The sequence below is a fragment of the Pagrus major genome, chromosome 17, assembly GCF_040436345.1.
Source record: "Pagrus major chromosome 17, Pma_NU_1.0".
In the NCBI taxonomy this organism is placed as follows: domain Eukaryota; kingdom Metazoa; phylum Chordata; class Actinopteri; order Spariformes; family Sparidae; genus Pagrus; species Pagrus major.
Genome location: NC_133231.1, coordinates 23,187,077 through 23,205,500, shown reverse-complemented (window position 1 = coordinate 23,205,500; position 18,424 = coordinate 23,187,077). Strand labels below are relative to the sequence as shown.

General features: G+C 41.8%; 1 protein-coding gene across 5 annotated transcripts in view; it reads left to right on the top strand.

The window, feature by feature from the left end:
* map7d1a (MAP7 domain containing 1a) overlaps nucleotides 1-15,486 on the top strand; it is a 45,496-nt gene extending 30,010 nt beyond the window's left edge. For 2 of the 5 annotated variants that reach the window (XM_073484713.1, XM_073484712.1), the window contains 13 exons: nucleotides 4-108; nucleotides 1,396-1,518; nucleotides 1,609-1,754; nucleotides 2,256-2,386; nucleotides 4,040-4,278; nucleotides 5,345-5,606; nucleotides 6,290-6,470; nucleotides 7,358-7,462; nucleotides 8,950-9,000; nucleotides 9,087-9,147; nucleotides 10,819-10,900; nucleotides 11,271-11,509; nucleotides 14,498-14,590. In XM_073484713.1, coding sequence (XP_073340814.1) covers nucleotides 4-108; nucleotides 1,396-1,518; nucleotides 1,609-1,754; nucleotides 2,256-2,386; nucleotides 4,040-4,278; nucleotides 5,345-5,606; nucleotides 6,290-6,470; nucleotides 7,358-7,462; nucleotides 8,950-9,000; nucleotides 9,087-9,147; nucleotides 10,819-10,900; nucleotides 11,271-11,509; nucleotides 14,498-14,508 — 1,736 coding nt within the window. In that variant the 3' untranslated portion in view covers nucleotides 14,509-14,590. Of the gene's footprint in view, nucleotides 1-3; nucleotides 109-1,395; nucleotides 1,519-1,608; nucleotides 1,755-2,255; nucleotides 2,387-4,039; nucleotides 4,279-5,344; nucleotides 5,607-6,289; nucleotides 6,471-7,357; nucleotides 7,463-8,949; nucleotides 9,001-9,086; nucleotides 9,148-10,818; nucleotides 10,901-11,270; nucleotides 11,510-14,497 lie in introns of all 5 variants that reach the window. The other 3 variants (XM_073484714.1, XM_073484716.1, XM_073484715.1) reach the window with 3 other exon arrangements.
* The last annotated feature ends 2,938 nt before the right edge of the window (nucleotides 15,487-18,424 follow it).

Below are 18,424 nucleotides of genomic sequence, written 5' to 3'. Positions count from 1 at the left end.
TAGGCAGATGCTCTGTGTCAACGGTCAACCTGCCCAAACACGTGGACACTGTTATAAACAAGCGACTGTCCAAGTCCTCCGCCACGCTCTGGAACTCCCCCAGCAGAAGTAAGGCAACATCTGGAATGCCCTCCCCCCCTCCTGTTTAACTGTCCATCACTCTGCCACCGTCTCTGAAACCCGTCCGTCATTGTCTTCTATTTTTTTCAGTTCCTCTCTCTGATTTCAGTCCCTCTCTTGTGCTTGATGGTTGACAGCTGACCCATTTCCATCTTCCAAAACCACTATGAGTTCTTTTTTTTGTTTAATTTTCTCCTCAGAAGTTGGGTCGGGTTTTTGTTTGACATGCTCTGCATGCTCGTATTTTAATGTGGGTTATGTCCAGTGTTCGTGTTTTGTTTTGCCGCCTTTTGTATATCCTTTGGTTGGTTCATTGTGTGGTGGTCATTTCATGTGTTTGCACAGTCCAATGGATCCTTTTGTTCTCATTTTCCATCATAACACACTGGCTTTGGGATGTCTTTTATGTTGATTGAATGCTTTATTGATTGATTATATGGAGGTGGTTGTTGTTCATAATTGACAAATACTCCTTTGAATCAAACTTTTCTTCACGCTTCGGATGAGCGCGTTTCGAAATTAAACCAGGTCACGGTGTACTCCTGCAGAGAGGGAGAAAACTTCTCAAAGTAAAGTTAGTGAGTGAGTCAGCATTTTTCAGGAGATAATGTATTCCGAAAACTCCCCCGGAGCAGGTACTGCTCCTCTGTGATGCTGGAAAAAAAATAGACAGGTAACTTCTCTGTCCCTCATGTCGCTCTCCTCCTCAATCTCAACACGACTACACACCCTGTCAGCATCCACTGTAACAAAAAAGAAAGGTGTCTTTCCCAAATAAATACTGATGAGTCCACATTCTTCTTCTTCTCTGCTTGTATGCTCAAGGCTGTGGTTATAAATAACCAACTCACTGTCTAGACAAGCTTTTCAAATAACTCTCTCTCTCCTGGGTGGTACCACTACAGCCCAAGGTTATACTAGACACATTTACTGAGCCCATTTTCTTTCTCTTGTAATCTCTTTGGGTGGCACTGAGGTGTTTAATTAGGGTTTTGTGTATTTTCGATCAGGTTTGTATGGCTTGTGGGCATACTACTACATGTGACCCATAACCTGAATCACTGTTTCTTTTCATTTCCTTCTGGTGACAAATTTTAGACTTAATTTTTGGTAAGGTGTCTGGGTAATGAAGGTCTCTGCAAAGATTGATTTTAAATGGGCCCATGTTGCTCAAATACTTCAGGTCTGGGTTATATTTTGAGAAAAGCTCTGGTTCAACTGAGGATATCATTTGAAGACTTATCTTTTGGAGTTATCTGTTTCTCCACCCTGCAGCCCGTACCCTTGCATTGAGTCCATGGGAGAGCAGTATAGTCGACCGGCTGATGACGCCGACGCTGTCTTTCCTCGCTAGGAGCCGCAGTGCTGCCAGTGTCCTCAACAATGGCAAAGATGGTCGTAAGTTTAAAAAAAAAAAATGGATTAACATCTTTCCCGCTGCCGTATAGATTTTTGCTAAACGTAATTAGACTTGTATTTTCTCCTCAGACTCTCCTCTCTGCCCCCGTTCAGCCTCAGCCAGTCCCCTCACCTTGTGCGCCCACCAGCCCCACCACCGTTGCTCCGACCGCTGGAGAGTGACGTCCAGCACACCCGACATCACCCAGCGCCAACACAGACGGAGCTCCACACCTGTAAGTCGGCCTTATTAGATTTTGCCCTGTGGTTGTCCTCTCTTTAATGTTTAAGCTGTGTATGATGGATTCCGGGGTGAATAGTTGGACTACTCATAGTATTTGTAGTAGTAGTAGTTTAACTTCTTCCCACTCCACGGTCATCAGATGGTAACAACAGCACTAGACTCTATCAAGAGCGATAAGTAAGCTGTTTCCCAGAATAAAAGCATAGCTAAAAGGGCATGAAATTAATAACGGCGGATTCTTTTTCTACATGTGGGTTTACAATTCACCGGAAACTGACTGAAAGTTTAACGGTGATATTGTTGGATTGAACTGTGGCCAAGACAGTAAAACACGTTCCCTGTCCAGACTTCTTCTCATCCTGTGTTTTATGTATAACAACCTACAGAGTATCTTGTCACATTTTGTGTTTTCATGACAATGGAATGCTGTCTTTGGAGTGCACACGAGAAGACTGAAATATTTTCACCTTTTTTTCATCCTTTTGTTATACAGATGGATAAAAACAAGAAAGAAAAGAAAGACAAGGAACGGGAGAACGAGAAGGAGAGAATTGCCCTCACTAAAGAGAAAGTGCTTAAGAAGAGACAGTCTCTACCCAGCATGAGACACAGACCTGACCCGAGGTAACGCATTGTTTACTTCTTCTTTTTTATTTATTTATTTTTTGTAATTTTTACTTTTAATTCAGTTAAGTTTGAAATCTGTAAATTCATTTCAGTTTTATTTATAAACATTGAAAAAACCAACAAACTTTGCTGTCACCTTTTTCTTTCGTGTCATATTTACCACCAACCTGGTTACTGATTTCATCTACAAGACCTCTAATTATCATAATGCAGCATCTGTAACAAATCCTATGAACCATTACCACTGAGGCAGTCACCTTTTTCTCCTTTGGATGACACCAAAAAGCCAGTCATTTACCTCCTGAGACAAACTGCAGTCATCTTCCTCATATTGCCCTCAATTTCCTAATTATTTACTTAATTTAGCAATTTTGTTTTCAATGAAGCAATTTAATTTACTATACAAAGCATCACATAGTATATAGTGATCCAGCACCATAAGCTTGTCATTTTACAATAATAAACAGGGACTTTTACAGTAAATCATGAAGAGCAAATGATCAATTTTCTCTCAGTGAACTACTCAGTTTTTCAAGACATCCTTCATGACTCGATCTTATCACAGTTAATTAACTAGTTGATTAATCTGTTTGTTGACTGGCAGGAAATGAATTGGCAACTATTTTGAATACCAATTAATCGTTTCATGTTTTTCAAGAAAAAATTCCAAACTTTCTCTGATTTGCTGCTTTTCTCTCTTTTGTGAATCGAATATTTTTTTTTTTAGTTTCTGACTAAAGAAGACATTTCAAGATGCCATCTTGGATTCATGGAAATTATAACAAATATGTGTCTGACATGTTGTGTACATACCTCTACTCAATTCCCAAAATAATGGGTAGACTCGTCAATCATGAAAAAAAATGCGTTAGTTGCAGGCTTAAATCATGGAGGCCTACGTTGAACATTCACAACTGAACATAGTGAATAAATGAATATACATGTACAAGTGTGAAATGGTCACACATAACCACCGTATAAAATGTATGTAATTTAAAGCTAACATCCCCACTTCAAAAAAAAATTACTTTAATCCTCCATTTGAATAATCAAACATATAATAGTCTGCTATTTTGACGCTCATACAGACATGGTCAGACTAAAACTGTAACGTAAACAAGGATAACCTTACATCCCCCTGACCCACTCTTTGTCTCTGGTCAACTGCTGGGCTAGCCAGAGCGACCGTGTTTACGTCTGCATGATAATGGCTGTGTATTTCATGCTCTGTTTGAGCCGAGGCAGATCCCAGGACGAGTGGTCACTTCCTCTTTTATCCCCAGGCCACTAAAATAAGTGACATCAGTGACAGAAGGGATGGAATAGGAGAAGAAAGTTGTCCTGACTCAACAAAAAGGCAACAAAGAGCTTAGCTGTTAGCTGTCAGTACCATCAGTGCCAGAGGATAAAAAGAAAAAAACGTTGTCTTCAGCATAATGGATGTTTCCCCTTTAAGTGTTGCGTTGCCTGTAAAGCAGGGATCGGATAATGCACTGTAGGGCTGTTGCAACTTTTGAGTGCTTTGTCTGCTGTGAACCTGTTGAAGAAGTCAGGTTTCTTCAGGACGTGTGTCATTTTAAACAAACATTCCAGCCCTGACCTTGGTCCAACTGCATTACAGCATCAAAATATATTTTCCTTTTTTTTCAGTCCAAGTCCTTTATCAAGACAACGGCCGTCATCCCCAGCCACGCCGAAGGGCAGAACGGCCTCACCCAGCCCCGCCGCCTCCCCCAAGCCTCCATCCACACGTGGAAGCCCGTCGACTCCTAAAGCTCGGCCCAAAAGAGCCAGGACCCCTGCCAGGATAGACCACCGTACCTCCTCCCCCGCCCCAATCGGAAGAGTGAAGGAGCCTCGCAGGCCTGCCACCCCTGAGGAGAGAAAGGGTGAGTACAAACAACAGTTTTGATGGATTAGAGTAGATGGATTGAAAATCTCAGCATCCTTCTGGACTTAATGTCTGTACGATGTTTCAGTTGCAGAAAATGCACTTGGCATAAGAGCTGAAGCTGCAGGTAGCAGGGAAGCAGCAGGGACAACATTTAGTTTCAGGTGTAAAAAAAAAAAAAAAAAAAATGGTTTTGTTTAATTTGTCTGTGTCATTATCAGCCAATTTTCCCTTGCAATACAAATTTGACCAACAGTGATAACTTAAATTATATTTTAGATTTATATGGAGATTTGCTCAATTGACATCACGTGAACTATGTATGGAACTGTGGTGGACAACCTGTTATCAAGTGATAGAAGTCCCATGATTATATCATGCTGTATCTGCAGATGAAGACTATAAAAAGATATTGAAGCTGTGGAACAAGCCAATACGTAGGCCTTGAGTAAAGATTATTATTATTAACAACACAATAATCTGCATTTGCTTGCAGTTTCTCATCACATTGATCTACTGTCAGATTTGCACAGTCCAGCACATCTGGATATTTGGTAGCTTCCCTCCACAGCTGAGTCATACTTTATTTTCTAAGTATTTTTTAATTTATTCCCAAGGAGTTCATCACTGTCTGGCTTGGTCTCTTCCTGGCCAGGAGAATGGATCTACTGGAAACAGTGAACAGGCCTCTGGAAAGTCCGTATTTCTTTCAAGAAGAAATGGGGAAAGATTACCATCAGGCTTAATTAGCCGTGAAAACAAAGGGAATGCATTCAGAGAGCCACACACAGCTCTGTGGTCTGTGTCTGCTCACACGCAGCACTAAGAGGCTGCACTAATCAGTCTTAATTATATAATTACCAAGTTCTTAGGCTTGAAGCAGCCACGGCTGTTTACAATTTCCAGTTGCTGAGGACAGAATGTTTCACAGTGCATGTGAAGAGAAAAGACTGCAGTTTCATGCTTTATTAATAATGACTGATAGGCACCACTTTAAAGGGAAGCTTCAATAATTGTTAAGCTACACAACACCAGGTCTGTAACGCTCGTTTTCCTTGTTTCAGGCTCCCCCGCTCCTGCCGGATCCTCGGCTGCTGCTTCACCTCATGTGTCGACAACCACTGCCAAATCCCCCTCACCTGAGCCGGCCCATGCAGCTCACTCTGTCCCGGCATCATCACCTGCACCCTCTCCATCACCCAAGCCCATGGCGGGCACCAACAGCCAAGAGGAGGCGGCTCGCATCCTGGCAGAGAAACGCCGACAGGCCCGAGAGCAGAGGGAGAGGGAAGAGCAGGAACGCCGCGAACAGGAGGAGAAGGAGAGGTCAGAGGGTTTGATATGCCTCACAGCATGCCTCACAGTGTTGACCTTGCAAGATCTGTCAAGTTCTTTCACCGTGCAAGAGGCAAAAGAAAATTTAAACATGTGTATGTCCATGCTGAAAGACAGTAATTCCCAAGCTGTGTTCCCACTTAGGGGTTTGGTCTTTTAACCACCAGTTTTTTTCCCTATCAGCCTTCTCAAGAATTGCACAGAAGGTCATGGGGGACAAGTGGAACCACTGTATATATAACATTTGAACTGAAGCTGAAGTATTGTATGGTTGGTGTAGAATATGATGCCGTAGCTGCTTTTGTGCTCCAAAACAAACCCTCACTGGTGACATTAATCTATAAATAAAAAAAAGATCAGTAAAACCGAACAGGAAGGCTCCAGCACATGCCTGTCTGTGTGAGACCTCATTCAGCGCTGGACGTGGTGTGTGTAAGCATTAAGAGTTTAATAGCCTGTTAGCTGATTCTAACCACAGCAAGTCGCGTGAGAGCCCATGTTGGCACTCGTACTTCTGATTGTTTCCATTTCCTTTAATAGTTCGGTTTCTTGTTGCTTGTGCTTGCGTGTAAACTAAAGAGGAAATGTCCTGTCGATAGAATGATTAGAAATTGTTTACCACACTATTTAGTGGAAAATACTTAGCCTCAGCTTTTATGTCCAAAACCCTTTAGGATCCTGAGAGAGGAGCGGATAGCGAGGGAGGCCGAGGAGAGGCGACGCAGGGAAGAGGAGGCCCGCGCCATGGCCGAGGAGCAGCGGAAGAGGGACGAAGCCCAGCGCCTGCAGGAGGAGAAGGAGGCTCAGGAGAGAGCCAAAGCCGAGGAGGAGGAGAACCTACGGCTTCAAAAACAGGTATGCTCACCGTCGACGCACAGCATTTGAGGAAAAGCAGCTTAAATGGAAGTTGTTAGTGAGGTTGGGTGTTAGTGCAGTGGGCAGTAACTCACCCAAAGCTCAAACACAGGCATGCACACTCCACTGCATCCTCACATCATTCCCAGGCACTTTGCCCATCACACCACAAGCTGAAAAAGCTCCCCCCCATCTTCTGCAGTGTTTTTCAATGTCTCTTGTTTACTGTTTCAACTGAGCAGCTCACCTCATACTGACCTTTAAAAGCACAGTCCAGAGTTTCTCTTTACGTCAGAGGGGATGTTGTTGTCCTTTTAAAGGCAAATATTAACCCGAGCTGGTAGCTACAATGAATGTGCTCTTTTTATTCTTCAGTTAGTCAAATAACCATTAGGAGGAATATTAACTCTTCCTGTATTTGCCAGGGAGAAGCAGAGATGATTGATTAAAAGAAACTGATTTCCAATTGGAACAGGAAATGTGGCTTTTCATCACAGTATTTGTTTATCCTGCAGACCTGTAACGTGATCAGCACTGGCACAGTCTTATCTCTGTGACTGGTCCGTTTCCCAGCTCTTACGCTTTGCCACCCCCTTGTGGTCTCTCACAGAAGTGGCATTTGTGGTTAAACAAGATCCAATGTAATTATACAAAGGCTCAAGTATTGTATTTCGCTTTGATTGGGCCTCACAAGGCTGTAAATGTTGAAAATAGATCTTTTTTGGCTCATAGGTACAGGAAAATATCCCTTTTGTGGCTGTAAACAATAATTGAAGTGAGCAGCCACACCCTTGTTACGTAAAAGGCATGTTATTTTGGCTGAGTTTTTTTTCCTCCTTCTGCCGGCATTAAAGTTGCGGTTGGATTCTCGCCTGTGTGTGTTTCAGAAAGAAGAGGCTGAGGCTAAAGCCCGGGAGGAGGCGGAGAAGCAGCGTCTGGAGAGGGAGAAGCACTTCCAGAAGGAGGAGCAGGAGAGGCTGGAGAGGAAAAGGGTAGGGCGATGCATCCGTGCTCGCATCATTGTTGTTTCAGCCAGATTTTAAAGTCATTTCACAATTGATTTCACAATGGAAATTTCATTTTCAGTCCTTTCTAATAGACTCTGAAGAAGTCTAACAATCCTTTGTCCCAGCTCTGCTCAGAGTAACACAACATTAATTCTGTAGTAAATTCTCTATAAGCGCTCCTCCCTCACTGGAGGTATTATATTCTGGGGTTCGTTCATCCTCTGGTCTGCCTTATGACATGCCAAACGCAGGCTTGAAAGTCGACTCCCTGAAACCAAGATGGATGATGTTTTTGGCTTATCCAGGATCGGCTGTCTGCATGCCATGATTTAATAGGAGTTAGATTCGTGTGAGTGTGAAGCTATATATAAACACTAATAATGGAGATCTCGCTGTGCTATTCATCTCTGTGGATTGTGCAGATCTTCGCACGTGTGTGTGTTTCTGTAACAATAGTATTCCACCCACATCTATCAGTAAGCCCACGCCTCTGTATGCTAGCTAAGCCTTTCTTTCCCTCTCCTCATTTTCTTTCCATGTGTGGGTGACTCTTATCTGGGCGTGCCAGGCCTGGCTCAGCCAATCCAAGCCAGGCTCTTTGCTGGAATTAGCCCGCAAGAACAGCATGTCCTCTGCCCCAAAGACTTGCCTAACTTCTACCCAAACCGACAGGCTGACTCTTGTTATCGCCTCAACAAAGAGGAGTTTGTGGTCAGCAGGCACAGGTGGTTTAAAGTATCCAGAGGAGCGACACAGAAACTCATTAGACACACGAGAATCTTTCGTCCCGAGGCAGAAGTTTTGCAGCCACACTAGATGCCAAAGCCATGAGTGTGTGAGCTGTCTATGAATAATCTTGGACCATAAAAACTCACTTCACTTTTATGAGTGGCAGCTGCAGTTATGGTCCCGGGCTAGCTGTGTCCTCAGATGAGGGTCGCATCTTGTATCTTCTGCCTTCGGAGCATACAAATGAGTCACAGAGAATGGTTCACATTTGTCTTTCCTTTATCCTACTGTTCTCTGTTCGACCATCCTACGCTGGCTCTCCAGCTGAACACACAAGTGCTGCTTCATCATTTTTGACACAGCCCTCCACCTGGAGACACAAGGGTGCATTCACTTTAAGCATAATTAGATACAGGAGACAGGAAATCCCTTTTTTCACCAGCGGAGAGAAGCGATGAACAACAAAATGTGAAACCGTCAGTTTTTCTAGAAAACAGTCTGACCTGGATTCAGACTAGCCCAATAAACGTAACCCAGTTTTTACCAAAGTTAAATGATGCTATTTCTTGTGAATGCTGCATTAATAGCTTTCTGATTGGTGTTATGAAAACCGAAACCTTTTTTTGTTAACGTCATAAAAACATCTACCCAGATGGCTCACTGTGTTGCTGTAGAAAAGCTACAAACATGTTGCATTTTGTTTGTTTGTTTGTTTTAGTCTCATTCCTTTTTTCTTTTTTCAGCGTCTGGATGAGATCATGAAGAGGACACGCAAGACAGATGGAGGCGAGAAGGTAACATTTTGATATTTAATCAAAACAACATGCCAAACCTTAACTTTGCAATTGAAAATGACTGTAAACGTCTCCCATCTTCACAGAAAGAGACAAAGTCCTCCCCTCTCGCGCACGTCAATGACAAAGAGGCAGAGAGCAGCAAAGGTAAGCAGAACATCAATCTGAACGAGGCTGCCTTTTACAAGACATCCGCAGGTGATTCAATAAAACCTTTACACAAGACAAGCCTTTAATCTGCAGGAATTGTTTAGGGGAATTGTCTTCATGGATCTCCCATTAATGTGTTATCTGTGGAGGGATTTCAAACAAAGCTGGATTCAGGAATCCACTCAGAAGTGGATTTCTAGCTCTTAGTGCTTTGTAGGTCATGCAGATTTGTTAATCATAGTACATTTTATAGTGTCTGACTCATACTTATCCCACCTTAGGGTGATATTTGATGACACACCACCTCTCCCTCTGCCTTCTTTACCTCGTCCATAGGTTAGAATAAACAAAATCACAGGTATTCGTTATAGTTTTGCTCTCATTTTCCCATGTGAGTCAGCTTCACATCGGACGATTTGTATAAAACGGTTATTAGATTATATTTCAGTCTCATATCCTGCACAGCTGCAGTTGGAGTTCTTCTTCTTTGTAAAATAGGACCCATGTGTGTTGTTTGTTGTCCAAGCTGTGGGACTGTGGGAGTCAGAGAGGAAGAGTGATAACTGTTGCCGGCTGTTGTCATGAGCCAGGACATTTACATCTGACACAAGCAATAATATAAGGACACTTGATGTGGCAAAGGCCTTACCCATGCCCACTTTTCCAGCTACTTTAACCATGGAAAAAGTCTGTTCCTAACCCTTTACCAGTCACACTGAGTAATACATTTGCAAAAAAATGATTTATTGGACAAAAGGTATCCTTGGTCTACATTTAGCTTTTTTTTCTTCATTTTTTTTTTTCTTTTAGGCATGTACTAACAAGTATTAATAAAATATAATCAAAATACAATTTCGACAAAGTGTTTATGCTAAGCTAGCATTAATAATTTAAAAATTATATATATATTTTTTTTTAATTCAGAAATTTTACTGAATTTTTCAGATAAGAAATTGGATACAATTTTTTTTTTCTTATTTCAACTTTTAGTGTCACTTGAAGTCAATATATGAAAAGCAGCTTCACGCCAATCACCTTCTGTTTTTTTGTCAGCATTCAAAGATATCTTTTTAAAGATGGCCACCCTGCGGATATAATGGGTTTTACAAACACTATTCATTAAGGGGAATAAAGACAAACAGCCAAAGATGAGTTTGCCAAGTTTTTATTACAGCAATTTGATGGAAATAGGTCAATGGTCTCTTCACAATACCTTTTAAAAGAGTTAAAACAACTATATTAAGAAGCACACAGAACTTCCAGGCCCTCCTTGTCTAAACTTCCACGTCACGAACAGTCGATGACTAAGATGAAGGGGATCAATGTGGTGTGGGAGATATGCTGTTTGTGGCAAACTTCCTCAATGCAGGAATACATTAGCCAGCCACAGATGTGGTCGCAGGCCTGGCAGGCGTGCCTCTGCTCTAGTCAGGGGAGTGGAGATCTGACTCAACCACAGCCATGTCTTCATCAGAGCTGAGTTAGGGAGATATGAACTTGGAAAGATGCCTCAGGAAAATTTGAAAACCTTTTTCCTGCCTTTTAAATTTAGCTTGACACACTTTATAATGATCATTAATGGTTTTCATCACACTTTGTTTGATCATGTAGCGTAGGATCATGTTAATGTGCATGGTCTAAAAGTCTGTTTTACTTTGTTTCCTCTAGCATCTGCTGATTATCAGCCAAAGCCAGACGTCGAGCTGCCCAACAACATGACAGAAAATGGACAGACCAACGTCAACGAAAGGTAAAACTATCGCTCCTTTTGTTTAAAAACCATTGAAAAGTTTCTCTGTGCTCATACTGACGCAAGACCACCATGCACAGTGTAAAACTTGTGTGCCAGAAAAGTAAGCCAGGAGTTGACTGTTGTTGTTCTAAACCTCAACGGAAAACACAAGGAGCCGCAGGACTCTGGCCCACAGTTAAGAATCGCAGTACTGAAGAAATGGTTTGGTTTCTAGAAATGTTTACTCTTTGTATGCGAACACATTTCTCGGGGTAGATTTTAAGAGACTCCCGTAATTGGACAGCGGTGGAATGACTCATTTGTTGCATGAGTCACCCCGAGCCGTCATAAGTACAACCATATTCTTCTCTGTGTCTCCCCTCTGCAGCAGCCCCTCGGTCCAAGTGGTCAACGGGGTCCAACCTGCGAGACATGAAAACGGTCTGCCCACTAAAGGAGACACTGCCCACTTCGGAGATATCATCCATCTCACGAATCACGGCAACACCACCAACGGAGCACGGGAGAAGTCTGAGACCAGTATGGCCAGCGAGCCGATCCTCGCGTTCGAGAGCGAGGATTCATTCATGAAAAAGGCCGGCCCCATGAAGCCTCAGCATGTTGCAGGTACAGAGCAGACTGCACACGAGAGAGACCACAATACAAACATGTTAAAACACTTTAGACTCGACATTAACACTGAAAATATAAATATATATATAAAATTAATAAAAACATGTTCGCTAGCCAAAAAATGATTTTTGTGCACCGTCAAAATTCTGAGATAATCCTACAAAAATGTAAAATGTGGACTCTGTGTTACCGGTTCTCCCACACACACACACACACACACGTGCTAAACATATTGAACTAATTACGTTCTTACAACATCTACAAACAATCTCTTTTGTCCTCTTCTTGTGGCTGCTGGCTCTTCCTCCTGCAGCACAGTCAAATTTTGGCAAAATTTTTATCGTTCGACTGTTGGCCTCAGCCAAGTCATTCAGGGATTTTCAATTGCATGGAGTTTAATGGGTTTTGTTTTGTTTTGACAGAATTTTAAACGAGCCATGAAGAATTATGTTATTTTGATTAAATATTACCATTTTAAGCTTTGATTTGGTTATTTTTCCTGATTCAAGGACTCATAATCGATGATGATATCTGTTTCGGCAGTTTCTGGCTGAGATAAATGTTGTTATTTTGGCTCGGAGGATCTGGTTTAAGCATCACGAGCATCGGTGCTCCAATTCGGTTTGTCTTCTCATCTGTTCCTAATAAAAAGTAGCAGCAGACACAACCATGATTCACTTACAACAAGCGTGTGTGCTTATTTGCACTGATCTGGTTTTACACTTGGCCAAGTTCACATTACCCAATAAAGACTGCAGTATGAGGTCCATAGTTAGTGCTGTTGTCCTTGGCACGGAGTGACCACGAACCTGAATTTGCACTCTAGCTAACATGCAGGTCATCACTTCAGAGAGAGTGTGTTCCCCCCTGAGGAGAGGATGGTGTGACATGGAGACTCCATTTACACTCACAAAGGGGTGGAGATGGGACATGGAAGAAATAGTGTAAGGAAGGGTGAGGAGAAGCAGAGTATCTTTATACTGATGACAGCTTTTATTCAGCAGCCCCACTGACTTTGGCCTGCACCCAGTTAGGAATTCCTGGAATGGCTTGAATGGATGTGGAGACCCTATCCACAAGTGCTTCCCTGCCAGGGGTTAGAAACAAGACTCCGAAAGCCATTAAGCGCCATATCACCCGTCACACAACCCCCCTCTTTGCGACGTCAGCAGCACCCTACTCTCTCCTTCCAGTGAGATTTTAACCTTCACCTGATAGCCTGAAGACAAGCCAGCGATCATAAATACTGCGTAAAGCAAACAGAGGACGATTTTCCTCTGATAGCTCTCACACGTCTTTCCTGAAATCAATTTAATGAAAACTTGACTTCCCTCGTCTTCCCTCACCTCTCCGTCATGTAAAAAGTGAAAGTTCTGTCTCCTCATTTTCACTCCTGTAAACCTGGACACTTGAGACGCCTTCCACCTGGCAGGACATTTAGGAAGAGGGCCACGATCGGGAATATTGATATGCGAGACCGATTGAATGTTACAATGTAATTTTATAGGAGGTCGATGTATTTTGAGGTTTCACTTCCACGGTTTATTTGCATGTTCATACTTGTTGAGAGCACAACCTCTCTTCGCCCACACATGTGGCGTTGTCAGTCAGATAATTCAGTGTTACATCAATTACCAACTTGTTTCACATGTTGGATGCATTCGACTATAAATAGTCTCCGAGTCGAGGCCCTTCGCATTAAATCCCCGCACACAGGACATTAAAGGTTTATGGGTTCATGCCTCCTGCGACGTGTTCAACATCTTTTGCATTTAGCATTGTCACCAGGTCAGAGGTTTCCAGACAGTGTCGTTACTCAGTTTAAAGAGGGGAACCCCCGGGCCTTTCTCAAACCGGACCCTGCCGACCGTCACCTGCAACTGAATGAAGCATAATGTGGGGCAGCAGCAAGCTTTGGGACAAACCTCCCCCCTCTCCGACAGAAACAGAAACCGTCTTACCTTTTCATAACGATGGTTTCATATCAGAATCGTTCGGACATCTATCTATCTATCAACCTTAAGTTGTTAACGTTTGTATGACAATATTAAATGTCTAATAAGACCCACCCAGAATTCAGAACTTTTTTAGTTCATGTCATCTTTTTTCATGAAAAAAAAATCATGTAAAAACTTTCAAACCTTTCAAAATCCTAGCGCTGTACTCCAAATCCTTTTTTAATTTTTGAAGTTTGACCCCTCAGAGCTAAATCTAATAATTTTCGTGCTTCTTTGTATGTGTATTCGGAGCCTCACAAATCGCTTATTTTTCACTGGATTGGGTGAAATTTGTTCTGAACATCCAAGAAACTCTAAAGAATCATTTGCAACATGTATTTAATTAAAAACATAGTTGCAGAATATCTAAAGTCATCAAATAGATAAATCATTTTTTTCCTGAACGAAGAATCTTTCATTTTGGAAATGTATATCTCCACTAGTTTCACTTTGTTGCAACCACATTTTGATTCTACATAGTATCAATATAATTTAAAAGTTATTTGGTCCCGCATAAAAAAACTGCATGCTACGGAAGAAGGAATTTGAAAAAAAAATCTTGAAATCATTTATGTAAAAGTTTTAATATTAATTTAATTTATATAGAAAATGTAAAATGTTATTACTTTATGATTTTTTTTTTTTTTTTAAACAAGCTAATTTTTCATAGCCGTTACTGTCATATTCCATTTAATGTTGCTTGGTCAGCAAGTTGACCCATTTGTACAGCACGTCTTCCATGCCGAACACTACACAGTGTTGCTCGTAGACAGTAAATCAGCATTGTTGCAGACTGTGGCCATTTGATTTGTGATGGAACTTAATATAGTGGATTGAGGGAGTGGAAGTTAGTAGGGAGATGGTGCAAAAAGCAGTTTGAGAAAGAGCCCTTGTTTTGACTACAAACTAGACTCTGTTAGCATGTGTTGATCATTCCTCGCTGGCTGCCGACCCTTAACCCCTCTGCTCTCTGCCTTCCTCACAGAGGTCCTGTGACACGTCCCAGTGTTGAAGTGCTCGTCGCCTTAGGCCACTGACCTTTTCCCGGCCCTGCCAACGCTCGCATGGAGAGCCCTGTGACGTGTGCCAATCAACAACCTTTCTCTAAGCCCCTGACAGCAAACACGCTTCTCTCTGAAAACGAAGCGGGCCACAGAAGATGACGACCAAGCAACAGGACACAAGCAAAAGACAAAAACGGGATGAAAAGGTGTTGCTGCATGCAACACGGGTGCATCAGTGTTAGCAGGTGTAAAGATCTTTGTGGCACCGATTCCACGCACCTTAATACTCGACAGTATCATCCTTTGTACATTGCAGCGCAGCTTACAACAAGCTGAAGTGTTTGTTTTCTTTGTTCTTTAGTTATTTAACTGAAAGAGAAATATAAAAGACTGGGTACATTCTTGTGAATAATGTAAATTAACTGTGTGTGACGGACAAAGGAGGGATGGGTCTGTGGGTTAAAGTTGTGTGAAAGGGAGACATTTTATGCCACTTTTGCTCTGAGTAGACCTTCGAAGTGAAAACCAGGTATGGCGCATCCTGGTCTGTATAAAGCTACCTGTAACAGTTTTTTGTAAAGTTAAACTTGAGAAATCTGGAAAGAGATTTTGAAATGTAAGTTCACATGCAACAGCTTCTTACTGTGTGTAAACATATTGTCTGTCTCAGCTTTGATTGATTGTATGCAGAACTGGATGTAATAATGAGCGTGCAACCTTGACGATTAAGAAACCAGAAGTGATCTGAGGTCAAATCTCTATGAATGGGGGATTTACGCCACTATTTAACAGTTAAAGCTGTTTTTATTTCACATGTGCGAGCATGACCGTTTTCTCTCATTTGCATTGAGATGCCATGGACTCATCTGTGTTTGAACTGCTGGTGTGTGTATATGCTATAATTATTTTGATGTGCGTTACAAGGTCAGTGGGAGTATCTAAAGTCTTATTAAAGACGAGCTGTCCAGTCCGTGGTCTCTTTCTCTATTTGTTGGGAAAAACTGGATTTGGGGGATTATCTGTGTTAAAAATGATGCAGATGTTTTGAATTCAACGCTAAAGATTCTCGGGTTCATTGATTTAAAACAGGCAGAAATATTGATCACCATTTGTTGTTAATTTGAAAGTTTCTGAACGTTTTGTACTTGCTTTCAGCTTGTTTACTCCCGAGGCTCAATAATATTGTGACTTTGGAGGGGAAATGCCGATTCCCACCGAAGGTTGTGAAAGACAGAGTGCACGCTAACCACAGGAAAACAGATTTAGAGATAGCACCAGAGGGCCTTACAGTTGATACGTACAAGGCATGCAAGTTGGCTCAGCTGTCCATTTCAGTTTGGGTCTCCTTTTACAAAATCCCCACAGGGGGTACATGCCGCTCCATCTGCTGCCCCTCCTTTCACTATATTCAGGTGGCCACTTGGAGGCTTGGCTCAATGTTTCCAGACTTCCAGGCAGCTGAAGTGTGTTGCGAAACAGGATTTATGCCCCCTTCTATCAAACACTAAGACGTGCCGCACAGATCATCATCTAGAACTTATGTGATTTAATGACTTATAGCCGTTTGTGAAATGCAACTGTAGTGCAGCCCAGTAGAATGAGGGGCAGCAGTTTGTTAACTTGAACCTGTGGTGTACAGATGGCCTTCTTCTCTCCCAGGGGGGCCACGCCAACATTTGATCAGCATGCAGTGGAAAGCTCTCAGCGATGCATCCCAACACTTTTTTTGATAAAGTGTCATTTAGAGGGATCAAACAGAAACCCAAAGAAGAACATGCATGTGAGCAAGATTAACAGTAAGTGAGAACTTTATTTTTAAAGCTGGTAACATGATGAAACACGGTTTTCGTTCCAAATGTTATTATTACTAGGGACACGCTAAATATCAAACTGATGTTGGTAAATTTATATTCAGTATTGGTGAAATTATGGCCAATAAATAGAGCCCAGATTATGAAGCCAACTTGATTTCACTGACTTGACATGGCATTTACAAACTTTGATACATTAGATTGCCGTGGGCAGCACCACCAATAAACATGAAGAGGAGCCAGCTGTGCTCATGACATCAAACTGCTGCACCTGGTCGGTGATGACAAAGTGTTCCACAAGGGTTCAGAGAGGATGGAAACTCTGAGTTTAAACACAACAAATCTTACAGAGTCACAAATTATTAAATCATCCATCATCATTACCCTCAGTTCGTAAAGTTTGTTAGGAACTTCTTTTAAAAATACAAAAATGTGAAATTATTGCAAGGCCCACACTGAAGCTGCCGTCGCAGTGTTCCGTGATTGTAAAACTCATATAAACATAACACATCTCCAGCCCACTGTGCATGTGTGGGACAGTCGTGTGTCGTTTTCAGTTAGTGTTGAGATCAATAAGTACTAAATATTTATTTAAACCTGCTTAAGATCATTTTAGGTAGTTTTATTGCTTTGTTATCTTAAATGAATACTGTCTGTCACTGTTTAAGTAAAGAGACATTCCGCTGAATTCTGCAGATTTTCATTCTGGGTCAGTGCTGAAAACAAAACAAAAAATCTTCCGTCTGGGTCTGCCTATTGGTATTGACAGGAAGAAGCAGGTAACTATCGGGCCGACTTACTACTTATTATCCCCAAATCAGCCAGATGTGGGCAGACCGAAGCTTGCAGCTGCATTGGGGTTGTTCCAATACCGATACCAGTATTGGAAACGCCTCCGATACTGCTCAAAAAACCTGGAATCAATTTTTTTTACTTTTTAGAAACTCCTTCCCAGCAGCGTCCCAGATACTTTTTTCCTGCACAATTAGCCAAAATCCAGGCTCGGGGAGTAAAGGAACATCCATGTAACCAGATTACGTGATTAAGAAAAAAGGTAGCTCTATTCCAGTAATGTTACAGGAAAAAAACATGTAATTAGATTACAGATACATCCAGTAAAAAAAGGGGACTACTAACAGGATTACAATTTTAAAATCAATCAATCAACAATTTTTTTTCTTCACTTGAGTGAAAGTGAAAAATTAAGATGACAGAAAAATCATTTTATTATTATCTGTTTTCTCTAGTCTTTATTTGCTTATGTTTGACATTAAGGTAATCCAAAAGTAAAGGGACATGATCAAGTTACATTACTTTAATAATGTGATACTTGGATTATGTTACTGGCTACATTTTTTACCAGGTAATAAGTAACTGTCTCAGAATACATTTTCAAAGTAACCCTCCAACTCTGCCAATATCCATGAGCAGCAAGGCCTCATCTGTAACATCCATCCCATGTTTAGTAGTTTACAGCTGTTAGAAAAAAAAAAAAAATGTAAATGCATTGATATTAGAGTGGTACTCAGTACTCAGGGATCAGAATCAGTATCAGGAAAGGAAATAAATGCTGTCCGTACGTCTCTAAACCGCATCACTGCTGTGACAGCTCATACAGCTCACAGTTTGAATCTGCAACAGCCGGTTGGCTTCCCAAGCTTCCTTGAAAAAAGATGTAAACACCTGCCGACACCGAACGTTTCGACAACATGACCTCACTGGTTCAACATGTTTCTGCTGCAGTTGTCCACCTGAGTCTTAAAAGCTGTATTCATCAACCCCACCAGAGGGTGCAGCACTGCAGCGTGGAGGTGATGGACTGCGTATTACATTTCTCTGGATGCATGCCGACTCATTAGTCTGATACAACAGTGTCTCAACGTTGACAATGCTCACATGCAAACCTTGAATTTCCACATTTATTTTTTTCATCTATTTAAAAATTCATAATCTCTGTGGAAGTTTTGGGAGCAGTCGATCTGCTAGTCAGTCCCTGGTAATGTGTAATGTTTCTCAGTAGGGACTCGAGGATTAGTGGGCACTATTTTTAGGGAGGTGTCAGCAAGGCAGTGCACAGTTACAGCCTGAGTAGTGCCA